Source organism: Chelonoidis abingdonii, chromosome 6, assembly GCF_003597395.2.
Source record: "Chelonoidis abingdonii isolate Lonesome George chromosome 6, CheloAbing_2.0, whole genome shotgun sequence".
NCBI classification, from domain to species: domain Eukaryota; kingdom Metazoa; phylum Chordata; order Testudines; family Testudinidae; genus Chelonoidis; species Chelonoidis abingdonii.
This window is the reverse complement of record NC_133774.1, coordinates 126,636,862-126,656,087: the sequence shown is the minus strand read 5'-3', so window position 1 is coordinate 126,656,087 and position 19,226 is coordinate 126,636,862. Positions and strand designations below refer to the sequence as shown.

The following is a 19,226-nucleotide window of genomic DNA, read 5'->3' as shown; positions in this document are numbered from 1 at the left end:
GCGTGCACACCTACTGGAATGGATATGAGCAATCACTCAAAGAAGAAGTGGGGTTTTTTACCTACGAAAGCTTATGCCCAAATAAATCTGTTAGTCTTTAAGGTGCCACCCGACTCCATATTGTTTTTGAAGCATTCTACTTCAAGAAAAATTTCACAGCATAAGTAACATTAAATATTGATCAATTTCCAAATCTGTTTTTAAAATTTACTAATGCACCATGAAATGGCTCCTTCTCAGACAAATTACTATTTTTAATTATGAATGCCAGCTGTTCCCTTTTAGTTACAAAACAGCATACAAAATAACAAAATGTGTTTTGCAAATACTGTAGAACATAAGATTTTCTTCAGAACCAGGAAGTGGTAACCCATTGAAAACAGACATCTTGACTAGTGCAGCTTTTTATTTAAGAGCACAACACACATCTTTTTATTATTTCAATTGCTTTTCAGAATCACACTATATACAATAAGAAATATTTAAACACTTGTAAACACACATTTTTATTCTAGCCACAACATTATCCAGATCTCCTCAAAGCAGTTCAGACAGTTTACTCACTATGTGAAGGCACATTTCAGTTCAAGACATGATATTAATACGATAAAGAGTAAGTAAACAAAGTTGCATTGAACAGTTCAGATGATTAGGGATTGTGATCACTTCACTTCAACTAAATGTTCCCCCGCATCTCTCCCCCACTCCCCCCTGTTGCTTCATAATTGCCTGCAAGGCTTGGTTAAAAAGCAGCAAGGTTTGAGAGTTAATTGCGCAACAGGGTAAAACAATTAGAATAATTAAGTACATGAAACCTGCAAGTCTGAACTTCATGAAGGAGTTGAGATAGTTCAAAGGCTTGAATATACATTTTTTTTTAAAAAAAGGATTATGATAGCACTCTAAAAAAAAAACAAATGTTCATCGGTAAAACAAAATGAGCCAGTTCAATATCATGCAGCCACACCAATAAAGAAACACAAGGTAAATACTTAAACTGTAGACTAAGACATGCAGATGTTTGGTTAGAGTACTTTAAAGACTTCACTAATTTAACATGTTACTTTTAAGTGCTACTTCCTATTTTTATTTTCTAGCTAAGAAATAGAGTTCAAGGTACAATTGTGGTGCCACACAAATCCTTTTGACTTGCCACATGTGCCAGTTTGATAGCCGGAGTTAGTCAAGGCACTGGCATCAAGGGTACTGTATAAGTCATCTTCTCTCTCGTCTATGAAAATAGTTAAAAGAGCTCAAGTGCCACAAAGAAGTGAGTTATTCCAGCATTTCAGAGGGTGCAGGAACAGGATCCTTAATATCTGTTCTCATTTACTGTAGAGTTGAAAATCTCACTGGTATTGCTTGTTTTCTTTGAAAGATCTTTCTGAAAATATTTAAGAAATTGTTAGGAAGATTAAGTAGTAACAAGACAACATTACGATATAATCACAGCACAGTCAGTGGTACACCCACCCAATTAAAGTGATCTAAGTAGGACAACTCCATCTTCCTGCTTTACCATACTTTTCAGTTGTCTTTTGCAAAAGGAAGTCTATGCTTCTTTCATTTCCCTTCACCAATATTTTACTCAATGTATTTTTGCTGTTTAAATGAAGTGGGTCCTGCCGGATTTCCCACCCGCCTCATTTCCCTTGATTTGTGTTCTTACTTAAGAACTTACTCGTTTATGATTTAATACAGCTGTTAAAAATCACCTTTTGCTGGCTTATCCAGTTAGAGTGTCCTCTTTTGATCCTTTCCTTGTGTTTTTCTGACCTGAACTTTTATCCAACTCTGCAGTTGAGGATGCAGTAATACCATTTGTGATATGGTGACCAATACCATATATTCCTAAGAAGATTTAACAACTGCCTTACACAACAGCATTACTGCTTGTTTTCCATCCCACTACCAACACAGTCCAGTCTGTTCGCTAGAGCTAACAGTAACATCCCTCCACCAAACCTTTTTTCTGATTAGTGAGCTCACTTGTTGCTGCCTTGCTCCCAGGACTCAATTTCAGTTCATTTTCTGAACTGAAATGCATTTGTTATCCCCTACATAAGCCAAAACCTTGGAAGTCATTACATTTCCCTCATGCGGCTCAGATTTTAGTTTTCACCAGAAAGACATCTTAACAAAACCCTTGTTTGAGATATGACGACAGACAGGTCCATGCTTACAAAGTTCCTGTCTATAGCTACCCTTTCTGTCCAGCTTCCCGTTACTCCTTACTCCCTGGTTAGTCCTCGATTAGCTGTGGAATCTTGATCCCCCTACTCTCAATATGTATTGGGTAACCCTGAACTGCTTTTTGAGCGTTCTCTGGACATATCTTTAAAACAGAATTTGTTAGATTCCTCAAAGTGGCATAGAACATGAGAATTTAGTTTCCTGTCCCTTGGGTAAGTTTAAAATATATAAGAGTGCAGTTTGCTATATGCCCCCAACCTAATCTCATCCAAATCTAGTCAGTTTTCTACTCACCTCTCTAAAATTAGACTATATTTTAAAGTTACCAGACAAAAATAAGACATACCGTGAAGTCTAAGTAGCTGAATTGATTGACAGATTTGCTGGTTTGCTGGTTTTCTTTGCCCTCTTGTAATCGTGCTGGCTGCAGGGACTCTGGTGGTGTGCTTTTAGATTGTGTCTGCAAAATGTAATGTCATTATGTCTAGTGAGCTTTTCTACTACAGATTATGTACAACCTTGATTAAAAAGTACCAGATCTCTGACCAAGAAAATGTAGAATCACCAGGTGGAGAATCTGCTCAGTTACTTTTTATCATTAAATACACACTAATAATTAGGAGCAAAAACTAGCCTAATTTAAACTTTTGTAACTGGCCTTTATGTCACTGATATCCCTATTTTAGAAACATCTAAATTCTACAGATGATGACAACCGAGGCAAAGTGATTAAGTAACTTGCCCTAGGTCACAGAAGAAGTCTGCAACAGATCTAGGAATCGAATCCAGGTTGAGACATTTCAGTGTTTTAACCATAAGGCCATCCTTCCTCTCTCCTTTTATATCCATTCATAATGAAACTTGTAAAACATGCATCTATGAAGTGGGATGGGTGACTCAGATCTTTGGTGTTACATTCCCTTATACTGCAGTAAGTGTTTGACTTCTATCAATTCTTACCTAATGAAGGGGCTTTAACCATGCTGCTCCCATTAATACTACTATAAGCAGGAAGTGCTAGGAAGTTCAGTCAGCTTATTCAGTAATTCTCTTGACAACCAAACTGTAGGAATGACCCCGGGCCCACAGGCCTGGATACCTTATTATTGAGGCATTTTGTTCTTGTCTGCAAGCTAGGCACACCCGGCTTCTTATCACAGGAACTTGGCTTTCCTCCATCCTCCCCTGTACTTTCACACAGACGGCCCCGTTTGCATCTGGCGGTGTTTTGTAACTTCCCCCCCTTGCAGTTTCTCACAGGACTGCCATGTCTGCAGCTGGGGCTGTTTTTGCAGTTTGCTATGCTGTCGAGCTCGTGATGGAAGATTTTTGTAAGAAATCTTGATTTGTGCTGTGCAATTGCGCATGTGTATTCTTAGAGAATAAAGGAGGAAGGTAAACTCAGAAAAGCAGCTTTTTCACCTCCTCAGTTACCCTGAAACTTGGTGTCGAGTTTTTCCTTCACCAAACCACTTCAATTTGACCAAAAGCAGCTGCCTGCTAGCCATTAAAGTTTAAGATCAAAGCCTGTATTAATGTTAGCATTAAGAGCTAGTTTCCTTATCTGTAATTTTTCTCATAATGGAGGCATTCATTGATCTTGACAGTTAACTTGTAGTGTAAAATATGAATTTATATTTTTTCCCAGGGACCTTCACAGCAGCTGCTCCACATACTAGAATTTAAGTCATTTGGGACTCAGCGCTGGCTAAGTATGAGGAAGGAGGCGGTCAATTTTTAACTCCAAAAAGGAAAAAAAAAGTTTTCTACTTTCCAATTAATCTCAACTCATTCATCACAAATATTAGTCTTTTAAAGTATATATTTTGCCTGTTAAAGAGTTGATAATACAGAGAGATTTTCTTAAAGTTTATAATTCTGTAAGAAATGCACTTGGATTCTGGCTTTGTCGCCTGAAAGTTTCCATTAGAATATTTAAGTCTTTCTGGGAAAGTCAAGAAGTTTGGAAGAAACATCCACTTGCCCAGGTCCACGAATGGATGTGGTCACTTCTATATCCCCAACTTCAATATTTTTATCATCTCAAGTCCCAGAAGACTGGAGAGAGGAACAGAGAACTCTGCTTCCTCTGCACGTGCAGACAGTCACACTGGTAGCATCCTAGTGCACTGGAAGCCCAGTTTGATAAGTTAAAGTACTGAAACTAAAAAACTGAACCATTCTATTTGAAGAAGCACTGTCAAGTTTGACCTGTTGCTCCCTCACTTGTTAAAAAAAATAGATGTGTCACATATTGCTCCTCTCATAGAAATTAACTTCTATTTAAGATACTAAGTCTAACACTCCTACATAATACTACAACTAGCACGCTTGGTTGAGGGAAAACGTTTTCATTTGTACTTTCCAAAGAACTTACATGTGGAAGATTGATGGTTACATGCAATGGAATGTACCCTGAATAGGTCCTTGAAATGTGATGTGAAGTTACCCATTCAGCAATTAGATAAATGACAACTGACCAGGTTGGTTCTGACACAACTCATACCATGGGACATTTTCCCCCAGAATTATTTCTCTCACTAGTCATAGAGATTGCTTTCCTTTGACAGGACAGATTAAATCTTGGTTGTGTACAAGTTACAAGACAAAGGAAAGAAAGGGTATAATAAGACAGTAAATGCTGGAACTTCAACAGAAGTCAATTTAAAGGTGAACTGGAGGTTTTCATAACCATTTACCAAACATTTGTAGTCTCCACTTCGACAGAGTGCAAGTTGAGGTTTAACTGAACAGCAGTTTGTTTCTAGTATGGCTTTATAAACACTGAACACTTTTGCCAGAAAAATTACATGCCTGTTAAAGTGGAAAAATAAGTTCAGTCAAATCTTTGTAGTTCATATTCAAGTTTTATGTTTGTATACACATATACAAATGTTCAGGGCTTGAGCCCTGCATAAAAATAGGGATAGTACCACTTATTCTAGGCCCACAAGAAGGTCTTTTACTATTGACAATAACTACAGTAGAATCAATCCAAGAGCTTAACTCACCTTACAAACTGGAATGGGTGTTCTGGCAACAGCTGCAGTACCTGTGCTGGTCAGACTGATGCAGCTGGCTGCCCGCAGAACAGTTAAATTAGTGACTCCGTGTAACTAAAGGTTAAAAATGAGACAATTCAGATTTCTAACATTAAATACACAAAAATTAGGCTAGTAAAGGGCATGCTGACCTTTAATTCCAGCAGCATCTATGAGGTGACAAAATATTTCAGACTAGTTTCTAGAAGGTATGCCAAGTTTTGTTTCAATACAGAACTGCTGTACAGCTTTTCTCGAGAAGCTATGCCAGATGCCCCATCCATTACTGGCTTCCTGCCATTTCAAATGTAGACTATATTAAGTTACGTAGTTTTGCTTCTTTAAACCACCAATCCTGCCAACAACTTGAAGGTCTCCAGTAAATCTGTTCCTTTTCTAGCTCACTCATTCCCAACAAAGCAATGAACCTCACTTTCCCATAGCACTCCAAAGCTGGCACAGCTATCAGAAGAAAACAGTAATGTCTGATAGCTCAAAGTTGCTAAGACTGAACTCCAATTGTCCTCTAGGAATAGGTTCTCAGTTTTACAGAGACTTTTCAAACTCATTTTTATCTCCTAATTAAGGAGTAGGAATGAATTCTTATGATTTCCTTCCACGAATGATGCAGTCCTACTCACATTTTCAAATACTTTTGCAGCTTTTTAAAATTAATCATTGATTACAAAGGAATCTTTATTTACAACAGAACAACCCAATTTTAACAACTAGAAAAAAGTTTGAGCCAGTGCCTTTTTCCTTCATCTTGCAGAATAAGCAAGGAGGCAAGTGACAATTGTCTGGGAGAGCACCAGCTGACATAAGGCAATTTGATTCAGAACTGACCTAGAAGTTATTTGCATGAAATATTAATGGCTGAAGCCAGGAGAAGGGAAACCCATAATACCCCTTTCCCTATGGATATTTGTCATTGTCTCTATAATGTAGAACAGGGGTAGGCAACCTATGGCACTGGTGCCGAAGGCGGCACGTGAGCTGATTTTCAGTGGCACTCACACTGCCCGGGTCCTGGACACCAGTCTGGGGGGCTCAGCATTTTAATTTAATTTTAAATGAAGTTTCTTAAACATTTAAAAAACCTTATTTACTTTACATACAACACTAGTTTCATTATGTATTATAGACTTATAGAAAGAGATCTTCTAAAAATGTTAACATGTATTACTGGCAGCGAAACCTTAAATTAGGGTGAATAAATGAAGACTTGGCACACCGCTTCTGAAAGGCTGCCGACCCCTGATGTAGAACCTCAGATTTGACAAGGTAAGGAAACTGTTTGTACTTGTTTTATTTAAATTAAAAGCAGCATTTTTTTCCTGCATAGTAAAGTTTCAAAGCTGTATTAAGTCACTGTTCAGTTGTAAACTTTTAAAAGTACAAGCATAAGATTTTGTTCAGTTACCAACGTCTCAGGAATGGAGGCTGTTTGTAAATCAAACGTTTGTAACTCTGAACAAAATCTTGTTTGTTCTTTTAAAAGTTTACAACTGAACAGTGACTTAATACAGCTTTGAAACTTTACTATGCAGGAAAAAAATGCTGCTTTTAACCATCTTAATTTAAAAGAAACAAGCACAGAAACAGCTTCCTTACCTTGCCAAATTCCCCCCCCCCTGCCCCTTTTGTTAAAGCAGTTTATGTTTAACACAGTACTGTACTATATTTGCTTTTTCTGTACTGCTAAGTCTCTGCTGCTATCTGATTGTGCATTTCTGGTTCCAGATGAGGTACATGGTTGACTGCTCAGTTCGTAACTCTGGTGTTTGTAACTCTGAGATTCTACTGTATAGTTCAAAAGACCATATACTTGCCTTCCTTGTCTTAAGGGGAGTTTGAGTCGTTGAGCCAGCATGCCTTTTCATGGGAGTTTTCAGAACTGCAGAATCTTCCTTCTTCGTCAACTGCACAATACAAAAGACTTGAATTTTATTTCACTGGTAGGTATATTGAAGAAGTGTACTAACTCACTAAAATTTTCCAATTATGACTTGACTACGTCTACACAGTAATGTCAGCATAAGTCTGTGGGACTTGACCCCCTAGGCTCAATGTTTCTAAGTCTGACCTGGAGTACCCACATTGATAACTCACCCTTGGTTTATAATTTCTGAGACTCTGAACACACATGCACAGTCACACACCCATAATGCACTACGTAGAGTCAAGTCAAACCAGCCTAACTCAGGCTTCTTAGTGCCTTCCTCAGCTGTAGCTGCTCTGGTCCTTGGTTCATGGTGTACTATGGAAAAAAACTTGACTGTCCATCCCATGTGGCACTACTAGAAGTTGTTGCAGCACATCACCACATCCAGCTGAGCATTTTTGGGCTGTGCACACACTCAGCAACTGGAGCCAGCAACATGAAAATGAGGCACTATTTGAAAAACTTGTCTTGCTTGTGCTTTCACTCCTGTCAGGAAGCAGGCAGAACATCCATTAGACGCTGGTGGACAATTTGGCAACATTTTCAGACCAACCAAATGCACCTGGTAGAGGATAACAATACAAATGTGGCAGAATCCAATTGGCTAGTGCTGCTTGTGACTCTAAATATATCTGTTGATGTCCCCATGTAGACCGGTGCTTCTGCTTTACAGCCACAAAAAACAACTGTTGGGATCACAGACCTGGAATGACCAGCAGTGGGTGCAGAACTTCCATGTGAAGAAAGTGACGTTTCTACAGCTTGGAGCAGCTTTCCCTATTCCTCCATAGTCAGGATACCCGTATGAAGGAGGTCACATTGGTCCAGCAGCAGGTTGCTATAACTGTTTGGAAGCTGGATACCCCGGACTGCTACTAGGTGCATTGCTAACCAGTTTTGTGTTGACAAATCAGCTGAGGCAATAAGGCATGTGATTGACTTCAATGAGAGAAGAGCTATTGAAAATTCTACCCTAATTTTTCACTTAACAATTGGATCACATTCGTCAATGACTTGAACCCCTTAACAGCAGTTGATTACAAAGCTGCTGCACAGTTAAACAAGGGGGTTTTCAAATAACCTGTTGGTCTGAAGCCAACAGGGTAGCAGCAGAAATTCCCAGTACCCTAAGGTCCACATTTCCTATCAAGAGGTCTAAATTAAACATTCAAGGATGCGAGGGTGTGCATAATTTGTATTCTAACAGCACCAACAGCATGCTATTCACACAAATGTTTGCCTGTCACACTGTATTTAGCTAGATGTTACCCCACCAAAGCCCCTCCATCACTTATTACTTCATGAAGGCCAGGCCTTTGGAGATAGCCAGTATGAAGAATTATGTTAAAATTAATTAAAAAATACAGTAGAACCTCAGACTCATAGGTCAGAAGAGACCAATATGATCATCTAGTATGACCTCCTGCACAAAGCAGGCCACAGAACCCTACCTATCCACTTCTATAACAAACCCCTAACCTATGTCCGAGTTATTGAAGTCCTCAAATTGTGGTTTGAAGACCTCAAGCTGCAGAGAATCCACCAGCAAGTGACCCATGCCCCACGCTGCAGAGGAAGGCAAAAAACCTCCAGGGCCTGCAAATCCCCACTGGAGGAATTCCTTCGACCACAAATATGGCTATCAGCTAAACCCTGCTGTGGGCAAGACTCCAGCAGCACTCAAGAAGAATTCTCTGCAGTAACTCAGATCCCATCCCATCAACTTCCTCACAGCCATTGGGCAGACTTATCTGCTGATAATCCAAGATCAATTGCCAAATTAAACCTATCCTATCATACCATCCTTCCATAAACTTTCAAGGTTAGTCTAAAGCCGATTGTCTTTTGCCCCACTACTCCCCTTGGAAGGCTGTTTGGCCATGTCTACACTACAGGTATATTCGAATTAGCTAAAATCGGTTTATAAAACTGTATTATAAATTCGATTCATGCGGCACATAGGCACAGTAATTCGTGTTGTGCGTCCATGGTCCGAGGCTAATGTCGATTTCTGAAGCGTGCATTTTGGGTCTCTTCCGTAGCTATCCATAGTTCCCGCAGTCTCCCTGCCCCTTGGATTGCTGGGTTGAATCATTTTGTCGCGGTGGTTCTGGGGAAATGTCGTCAGTCATTCCTTCCTCCGGGAAAACATCAGCTGAAATCCTTTCGCGCCGTTTTTTCCCTGGATTGCCCTGGCAGACGCCATAGCACGGCAACCATGGACGCCGTTCAGCTTTTTTTTTTTCTGGCACCGTATGTGTACGGATGCCGCGGACAGAGAGGCGTACTCAGCGCTACACAGCAGCATTCATTTGCTTTTGCCAATGATAGCAGAGATGGTTACCGGTCGTTCTGTACCGTCTACTGCGGGAGAAACATGGCAATGAGATGACGGTTATCTCTCCTCTTGTACTGTCTGCTAGCACTGAGTGCCCTGGCTGAAATCGGCTGGGGGCGCAACGCAAAAGCAAAATTGGGATTGACTCACTTGGGACTGAGTCAATCCTCCTTATGGTTTCTAAAAATAGAGTCAGTCCTGCCTAGAATGGGCAAGTGTATGAGGACCAGTGTATCAGAGCACAGCTGCTCATGTCAGTATTCAAGGGGTGCCCCTGCAACAACCCCCCCGTTGCTTCCTCCTCCCCCAACCTTCCTGGGATACGTGCGTGGTCCTGCCCATTTGTGTCATGAAGTAATAAAGAATGCAGAGATAAGAAACACTGAGTGTTTGTGACATAAAATGAGGGGAGGCAGCCTCCGGCGCGATTGATAGTCCAGGCAGGACATTAAGCGGTGTGGGGGAGAGGAGCCCAGCATGCTGCTGCTATGACAGTCAGGCAGTGACAGAATCTTTTCTTTACACGAGAAGGGAGGGGCTGAAGCCCCAGTTGCCTATGAAGCTGGTTATTAGCCTTTCTGTCCTATCTACTGGGGTAACAGCAATGCTGGCCTCGATGTCAACATGTTAGATGTTCATGAGGACGGTTATAGTCCTATGCACCGTCTCCACGGGGAGGGGAGAGGAAGAGGAGCAATCCTGCTCTTTCACTGCTGCAGCATCGCGTCTACCAGCAGCATTCAGTACACTGAGGTGGAATTGAAAGTAGTCGAGGATTCTTTCCTTTTCTTTCACGTGGTGGGGGAAGAGAATGAGAACTATTCCTGAACCACGCCAGACACTGTGTTTGAACTACAGACATTGGAGCTCAGCCAAGATGCAAAATACTTTTCACGGACTGCTGTGGACTGTGGGAAAACTGGAGTCCTCAGTACCCCTCCATCCATAAGCGTCCATTTGAGCCTGGCTCCCGTTACGTTGTCACGCAGCACTGTGTAGCCTGGAGATTTTCTTCAACGCTTTGGCATTTCGTGTTCTGTAACGGAGATCTGATACAACAGATTTGTCTCCCATACACATCGATCTAGTATCTTCCGTACGGTCCATGCTGAGTCTTTTTGGATTGAGACTGCATCGCCTCCCGTGCTGATCAGAGCCCACGCGGGCAACAGGAAATGTAATTCAAAGTTCGCGGGGTTTTCTGTTACCTGCCCGCTGCATCGATCAGATTGCTGTCCAGAGCGGTCAGTGGTGCACTGTGGGTACCACCGGAGGCCAATACTCGATTTCCGTCCCCTAACCGTATCTGATATGTTAATATCGGTTAGTGCTACTCCTCTCGTCGGGGTGGAGTACAGAAATCGATTTAAAGAGCCCTTTATATCAATATAAAGGGCGTTGTAGTGTGGACGGGTACAGCGTTAAATCGATTTAACACTCTTTAAATCTATTTAAACGCGTAGCGTAGACCAGGCCTCTCAGAACTTCACTGCTCTAATGGTTAGAAACCTTCGTCTAATTTCAAGTCTAAACATCTCGGGAATGGAGATTATAACTCTGAACAAAACGTTATGGTTGTTCTTCCAAAAGTTTACAAAGGAACATTGACTTAATATAGCTTTGAAATTTTACTTATGCAGAAGAAAAATTCTGCTTTTAACTCTATTTAAATGAAACAAGCACAGAAAGTTTCCTTACCTTGTCAAAACTTAAAAAAAACAAGAATAAAACCCCTTTCCCTACATCTTTTTAGTAATTTACATTTATCACAGTACTGTAGTATATTGGTGCTTTTTAGTCTCTGCTGCTGCCTGATTGCATACTTCTGGTTCCAAATGAGGTGTGTGGTTGACCTGTCAGTTCATAACTCTGATGTTTGTAATGCTGAGGTTCTACTGTAGTGTAACACCAATTCCTTGTCCACTTTTAAGAAAAAACAAACTCACTCTCTCTTGTTCCTTTTTAAGTTTGTGCTGTTCCCACTGATTTGCCATGTAGTCCAGGAACCTTTGACCTTTGATCAGGAAGTTGCAGCCTTGTTCTTTTTCCCAGCTTTCAATGCTCCTTTTCAGATCTTCTCCCAACTAAGTTTGCAAATGAAAAAAAAAGGTAGTTTGTCTGTATTTCATTACCCATTTGATCAGCTCAGGACAGTCAGCTTGAGGACTGGTTAGCTTCAGAGAGGTAGAAACAGGTTCCTTCAGGTACTGCACTTGCTTAAAACTGTTAATTTATAGTTTTACAATCACAACTATTTTAGAAGTATTTTTCTTTCCACCTGCGGTGTGGTATACACCTATATAACTATGTGCAACTATGTGCAACTGCCACACAGCGAGTGGAAAGAGAAATACTTCTAAAATAGTCGTGATTGTAAAACTACAAATTGACGGAGATTTAAGCAAACACAGTACTGTTTAGCTTTGTTCATATGCTTAACAACTGAACAAAACTGAACAGATTTTTCTCAAATATTTTAATCATATTAATGTTAAGTACTGCTTGTAGAACTAGTAGGTGTAATGCTCAGAAACATACTGCCTATATCCTTTTAAAGTATTTCAAGTCCTGCCTCACTGTGAGGCTAAAAGCACAGTTCCAGGCCTTTTCATTTGCCTTGTATTGTACTAGCTAAAAAAACACCAAGAAATATGAGGTGGAGAAAGACCTGGAACCATTCAAGGTAAATGAAGGACTAGACATTGCCAGAGCATGAATGTAGCTGCTGCATATCAGACAGACTGAGGATGAGCATCAAAAGTTTCAGTAGTTCAAGACAGATGTTTTACAAAGTGTTACCCAGCAAAATGACATTTAATTTACACCCATCTTGACTCCTTGAACAGGCATTTAGTATTGTGCAGGCAGTTTACAGGTTGAAAGCTGACACTCCCTTGTAGGCTGCTGAGTGGGTTTTTTTTTAGCATCTAAAAAGGGTGTCTAAGGATTAAATAATAAAGTTTGTTCACACTTAAGTATGTTTAAGGGTGACCATCACCACAAAAGTGGATCAACATCATTAGAAGGAATTGTATTTAACTCAGTTTCTATCCCTTAAGCATAATAATTTCCAGAGTGTTATGGAAATCAGATCTATCACATGGCAAACGAACTGACTCAGCATCCAGCCTACTAAGAGAGAGCTATAACAATAGCATATTATGTTCCATCAACTCAGACAAGTTTGCCTATATACTATTGAAACGACTGAATTTTAACTCTTAATTTCAAGAGTGCATATATGCTAGCTGTGGTAGGGCTTACCTTTGTTAACAGCTTGTGGATCTTTGAGCGTTCTCTCTCTTCTTTCAATAGAGTGCCACCTCTGTTAACTAATCTGTTTGGATTTGTGGATTTTTTCTGAACAAAATAAATTTATTGAAATGTGAATATATACTTCAAGTCTTTTTTTTTCACTTCCAGAATGGCAAGGGCCTTCGAGAGCAACACCAAGTAATAATATAATTCATTACATTTCCCACAGAACATGCTATTCTGTACTCAGGGCCAGGGAAGTTTCATTTATTCAATCCATTATTTCAGGAATCATCAGCAAAATATCTCCTTTCTCTGAAGAGATCATCAATGATGACTTGTGAGTCATCATTTAGTCTGCTACAAAAGAATTAAAGCTATTTCCTCAGCATTAAAACACAGTATTTACCTCAACATGAGACAAGGGTGCTTGGAAATTGTTTGAGCCCAGATGGCTGTAAGTGGCAACACACTGCCTCAATGAGTCATAAGAGAAAAATTAAAGGAGAAAAGGTCTTTTAATAGCAATATTAATTGACAGCACTTACCCTCTTTTGGAAAAAAATTAAAATATATTCAGCATAATGAAGAAAGATTCTTAAGTGCACGATGAAACAATTAAGATTTCTCAGATTAGTTATTTGCCAAAAGCATGTGCTGACAACATTCCTAAAACAGGTCTTATAAAACTAACACCCAAAATGCTTTAGATACCAACTTGCACTTGGAACAAATGTTGACATGCGTCAAACACTGACATGTCATCCAGCTTCCCTTAAGTTTAGCATGGATAAATAGGACCTACAACTGACATACCACTGGGGTTATTTTGATATCATGAAGTCAAAAGCTAAATCTCACTAAGTGCAATGCTATTCCCCAAGATTCCCCATCTTTAATGGGAATTCTATTTAGACTCCCTCTGAAAGTTATTATGAACAGTCACTTGTAGCTGTTCAGATTTTGTACATTTATTTGACCTGATTTTCCAACCCCAATAGCCTTTTCCCCAACCCAACAGACTTTTTCTGCTGATGTTGTTTATCATCAGGCCGCTGCTCTTTAGAAACTGTGCCCCATCGATTGAAATTGCAGTACACAATTCTTCCACTTAATGGCACCACTACCCTTGCTCAAGCAAGGCCTTAGTGTAAACTAATTTTCAGTAACTGGTACCTCCAACTCCATGAACTGTTTCCAGGTAGCTTCCCATTTAGCAATGCCATCATATAAAGCCTTGTTTTTCTCATAAAGGAGTTTCATTTTCATAACTTCCTCATCATGTTGGTTCAACAAATCTTCTGTAAAGTTATCTGGATTTGAAAAAAATTAGTTTATTCATTATTCGTGGTATAACAGATTTCTGCAAAGTTACTCACATACAGAATAGATGTGATTTAAGCTTTTCAATACCAGTTGCATAGTGGACATCAAAGCTCTAGTAATTTAAGTAATGTAAGTAATTTAGTAATGCATTTAAGTGAACCCTTTAAGGATTTACCTAGAAGAACTCTTCAGGTTTTGTTGCTAATCCAAAACCCAGCCAAGGTCTGTAACTCTAGGCCCAGTTCCAAGTAGCACCTCTCTCTCCAGTAAATAGGATTTTTTAATTCCAAAAGTCCACTGTTTCAGGGCTATCCTGCTTTGTTTTTTTGCTGTTTTCCAACTGGTTAATGAGGATACAATCCCTAGCACGCCATCTGCTTGTTATAGTGAAAAGACGGTTACTCACCTTTCTAACTGTTGTTTTTTGAGATGTGTTGCTCATATCCATTCCAGTAGGTGTACGTGCCGCGCGTGCACGCTCTTCGGAAGACTTTTACCCTAGCAACTCCAGCGGGCTGGCAGGTCGCCCCCTAGAGTGGCGCCGCCATGGCGGCTGATATATACCCCTGCCGGCCCGTCCGCTCTTCAGTTCCTTCTTGCCGGCTACTCCAACAGTGGGGAAGGAGGGCGGGTGTGGAATGGATACGAGCAACACATCTCGAAGAACAACGTTACAAAGGTAAGTAACCGTCTTTTCTTCTTCGAGTGATTGCTCATATCCATTCCAGTTAGGTGATTCCAAGCCTTACCTAGGCGGTGGGGTCGGAGTGAGATGTCGCAGCGTAGTAGCACAGGCGGAGCCTGAAGGCCGCGTCATCTCTGGACTGCTGGACCAGGGCAAAGTGGGAAGCGAAGGTATGGACGGAGGACCAGGTCGCTGCCCTACAGATTCCTGGATGGGCACGTGGGCAAGGAAAAGCCCGCCGATGAGGCTTGAGCCCTGTAGAGTGCGCAGTCACGTGGCCCGGAGGGATATATGGCCAAGTCATAACAGGCCCGGATACAGGACGTCACCCACGAGGAGGATCCTCTGAGATGAGACGGACAACCCTTAACACGTTCAGCTACGCACACGAAAAGTTGGGGGGATTTGCGGAACGGCTTGGTTCGCTCTATATAAAAGGCGAGTGCCCTACGAACGTCTAAGGAGTGCAGCTGCTGCTCCCTGCGAGACGAATGGGGTTTCGGGAAGAAGGCACAGGTAGAAGAGATCTCCTGGTTGACGTGAAAGCCAAGACCTACTTGGGGAGAAAGGCTGTGATGCGGTCTCAGCTGCACTTGTCCCTGTGGAATACGTATACGGGGGATCCACCGTGAGAGCCCGGAGCTCCGACACCCGTCTTGCGGAGGTGATGGCTACCAGGAAAGCAGTCTTCCAGGAGAGATAGAGAAGGGAGCACGTAGCCCAATGGTTCAAAACGGGGGGGACATGAGTCTGGCCAAAACCAGGTTCAGGTCCCAGGAGGGGGCGGGGGCGAATCTGGGGTAAAGACGCTCCAGACCTTAAGGAACCTAGTCACCATTGGGTGAGAAAAGACAGAGCAGCCATCGCCTTCCCGGGTGAAAGGTGGAGATGGCGCCGCAAATGAACCCTTGGAGAATAACACCGCCAGACCCTTGCTGCTTGAGGGACCAGAGGTAATCAAGGATATTAGAGATGGAGACCTCGGTGGGGAGGAAGTGCCGTTCCGCGCACCAGCACGTAAACGCTTCCACTTGGCCGAGTACGTTGCTCGTAGAAGGCTTCCTGCTTCCAGGAGCACCTGCCGCACCGGGGTAGAGCAACGCATTTCAGACCGGGTCAGCCATTCAGGAGCCACGCTGTGAGGTGCAGCGACTGAAGGTCTGGGTGACGGAGCCTGCTGTGGTCCTGAGTGATCAGGTCCAGGTGAAGAGGCAGGGGGACAGGGTCGGCCACAGACAGGTCCAGCAACATGGAGAACCAATGCTGCAGGGCCACGCTGGAGCATCATGATCAAGCGGGCCCTGTCCTGCGCACCTTCAGAAGGACCTTGTGGACTAGCGGAAACGGTGGAACGCGTAGAACAGTGTGTACGTCGCCCATGGAATAAGGAAGGCGTCCGCAACCGAACCGGTTCGAGACCTTGAAAAGAGCAGAACATCTGGCATTTCCTGTTCCCGCGGGACGCGAAGAGGTCCATCCGGGGACATCCCCACTTCCGGAAGAGCGAAGAGTTTGCGACGTCCGGGCAAAGGGACCACTCGTGGGAAAGGAAGGATCTGCTCAGATGATCCGCCAGCGTGTTCCGAACCCGGGAGAAAGGATGCGATGAGGTGAATGGAGTGGGCTATGCAGAAGTCCCAGAGCCTCAAGGCCTCCTGACACAGAGGAGGAGACCTCGTGCCGCCCTGCTTGTTTATAAAATACATGGTCGTTGTGTTGTCGGTGAAATACCGAAACACAGCGGCCTTGAAGGTATGCTGGACGGAATGTTTGACAAGCAAGGCGGACCGCCCTCAACTCCCGGATGTTGATGTGTGAGGCTAGCTCGTGAGGAGACCATGTGGCCTTGGGTCCGCAGGGGTGCCCGAGATGGGCCCCCATCCCAGGTCTGAGGCATCCGTTGTCAGGGACACCGAGGGCTGGGAGCGGATGGAATGGGAGCCCCAGCGCACACCACAGACTGATCCAGCCACCAATGTAGGGAGCCTTCAGGACGTCCTTGAGGAACTGGTGACAATCATATCCAAAGACGCCTGGTCCAGACGGACCATGCTGAGCAATGAGCCAGGACTGGAGGGGCCTTCAGGTGGAGCCGTGCATATCCCGTGACAAACGTGCAGGCCGCCATGTGCCCAAGAATGAGTCAGGCAAGTACGTATTGAGGATCAAGGGCGCTGCCTGCAGCCGTCGTATGATGGCCGTCAAGGTTGGAACCTCGACAGAGGAAGAATTTGCTCTGGCCAGAGTGGAGTCCAGGATGGCGCCGATAAACTCTATCCTCTGAGTGGGGATTAGTGTTGACTTTTCGCATTGAGCATTAGGCCTAGGCTTACGAAAAGTCTTCCTGACCATGACGGACGTGTGCTGAGGACTTCCTCTGAGGATCCCCGGATCAGCCAGTCGTCGAGGTATGGAAAAATACATGTATGCGACTGCGCGAAGGTGGCGACGACTACAGCCTACACTTGGTGAACACTCTCGGGGCCGTGTAGAGAGGCGAACGGAGGACCGCAAATGAATTAGTGACGGCTGTTGACGACGAACCGAAGAACCTCCTGTGGGGGGAAGATGGCTATATGGAAGTAGGCATCTCCTGTCTGAGGGCGGCTCCCGTACCAGTCTCCTGGGATCCAGGGATGGGATAATGGTCCCCAAGATACCATACGGAACTTCAACTTTACCAGTATCTGTTGAGTTTCCCGCAGTCGAAGGATAGGCCTGGAGGCCTCCCTTGCCTTGGGATCAGAAAATATCGGGATATAAGACCCCTTGCCTCGCTCGCTCTCTGGAACCTCCTCTATGGCTCCTTTGGTGAGGAGCGTTTGCACCTCCTGGAGGAGGAGTTGCTCGTGAGAGGGGTCCCTGAAGAGGGACAAGGGAGGGGGGCGGGAGGGCGGGTATGAAACAAATTGCAGATGGTATCCAAGTTCCAACGTGCGTAAGACCCAGCGGTCCGATGTTAGCTGGGACCACGCCGTGAGGAAGAACGAAAGACGGTTGTAAAAGGGAGGAGATGGATCCGTGGGAGGAACTGGTACAGCGCCCTTGGGCGCACCTTCAAAATGAAGGTTTTGGGCCGGAGGAAGGCTTGGAGGAGCTCTGGTTTTGTCCTTCCTGATTGACCGACTGTCTACGCCGGCCATTTCTATTCCGCCGCCTGGCGAAGTCTTGCCTTTGCCTGGGCTGGGGGTAGGGCCAGTGTTGTTGCTGAGGCCTGAAGGGTCTGCGCTGGGTGACAGGTGTATGCACCCCCAACGAACGCATAATGACCCTATTGTCTTTAAGGCTTTGCAGCCGAGGGTCAGTCCTGTCAGAGACCAGGCCCTGGCCCTCAAACGGAAGGTCCTGGATAGTATTGGAACTCTGGAGGAAGGCCAGAGACCTGTAGCCAGGAAATGCGGCGCATAGTAATGCTGGAAGCTAGAGTCCTGGCGGCCGAATCTGCGGCGTCCAAAGCTGCCTGCAGGGAAGTTCTCGCTATCTTCTTGCCCTCGTCAAGGATCGCAGAGAACTCCTGATGCGCATCCTGCAGGAGCAGCTCTTTAAATTTGTCCGCCACCGCCCAGGTGTTATATGTGTAACGGCTAAGTAGAGCCTGTTGGTTGGACACCCGCAGCTGGAGGGTGCCCGCAGAATAGACCTTCCGGCCAAGCAGGTCCATGCGCCTCGCCTCTTTAGACTTGGGGGCCGGGGCCTGCTGACCATGGCGTTCCCTCTCGTTCACAGATTGGACAACGAGGGAACACGGGGGCTGGTGAACATACAGATATTCGTAGTCCTTCGAGGGCACCATGTACTTGCGCTCCACTCCGCGAGCAACGGGGGGAATGGACGCCGGGACTGCCAGATGGTCGTGGCATTGGCTTGAATGGTCCGAATAAAAGGAAGGGCGACTCGAATGGGCGCGTCGCCCGACAGTATGCTCGCTTCCGGGTCCTCAATCTCGGAGACCTCCTTAGCTTGCAAATTCATGTTTTGCGCCACGCGCCTGAGGAGGTCCTGATGCGCCCTGAGGTCAAGCGGAGGGGGACTGGTGGATGTCGTTCCCGCCACTGCCTCATCCGGGGAGGATGACGAGGAGAGACCTGGCAGGAGTGGATCTGCCGAAGGCTCTGCCTGGAGCACTGCATCTGACTCTGGAGGGTGCTCAGGGTCCTGAGGCTGAGACGACCTCTCCTCTGTAGGGGAAGGAGGAGGATGGGAAGATGTGGCCTCCGGAGCCCTGTGTTCGGAAGCAGACGAACGCGGGGGAATCTGTTGAGGGCCCTGGGCTTGGTGGTATGCCCAGGGAGTCCAGAAACCCCACTGCTGCAGACTATGCTCCTGAGGCTGGGGCTCGTGAAAAAGAGCAGCAGGCCTGTCGGTCTCCAGGTATGCGCTGTCCGCTTGCGAGGAGACCGACGGCTGGCATGACGGCCAGGGAGGAGCCGAACAGGAGTGATA

General features: G+C 44.2%; 1 protein-coding gene across 1 annotated transcript in view; it reads right to left on the bottom strand.

The window, feature by feature from the left end:
• Positions 1-386: 386 nt before the first annotated feature.
• Positions 387-19,226, bottom strand: part of LOC116823766 (protein regulator of cytokinesis 1-like) — a 48,855-nt gene continuing 30,015 nt past the window's right edge. Inside the window, exons 9-15 of the mRNA XM_032778582.2 lie at positions 13,949-14,085; positions 12,782-12,877; positions 11,464-11,601; positions 7,067-7,156; positions 5,205-5,309; positions 2,540-2,653; positions 387-1,384 (exon numbers count right to left, since the gene is read on the bottom strand). Of these exons, the coding sequence (XP_032634473.1) occupies positions 1,313-1,384; positions 2,540-2,653; positions 5,205-5,309; positions 7,067-7,156; positions 11,464-11,601; positions 12,782-12,877; positions 13,949-14,085 (752 nt within the window). The 3' untranslated portion in view covers positions 387-1,312. The remainder of the gene's footprint in view (positions 1,385-2,539; positions 2,654-5,204; positions 5,310-7,066; positions 7,157-11,463; positions 11,602-12,781; positions 12,878-13,948; positions 14,086-19,226) is intronic.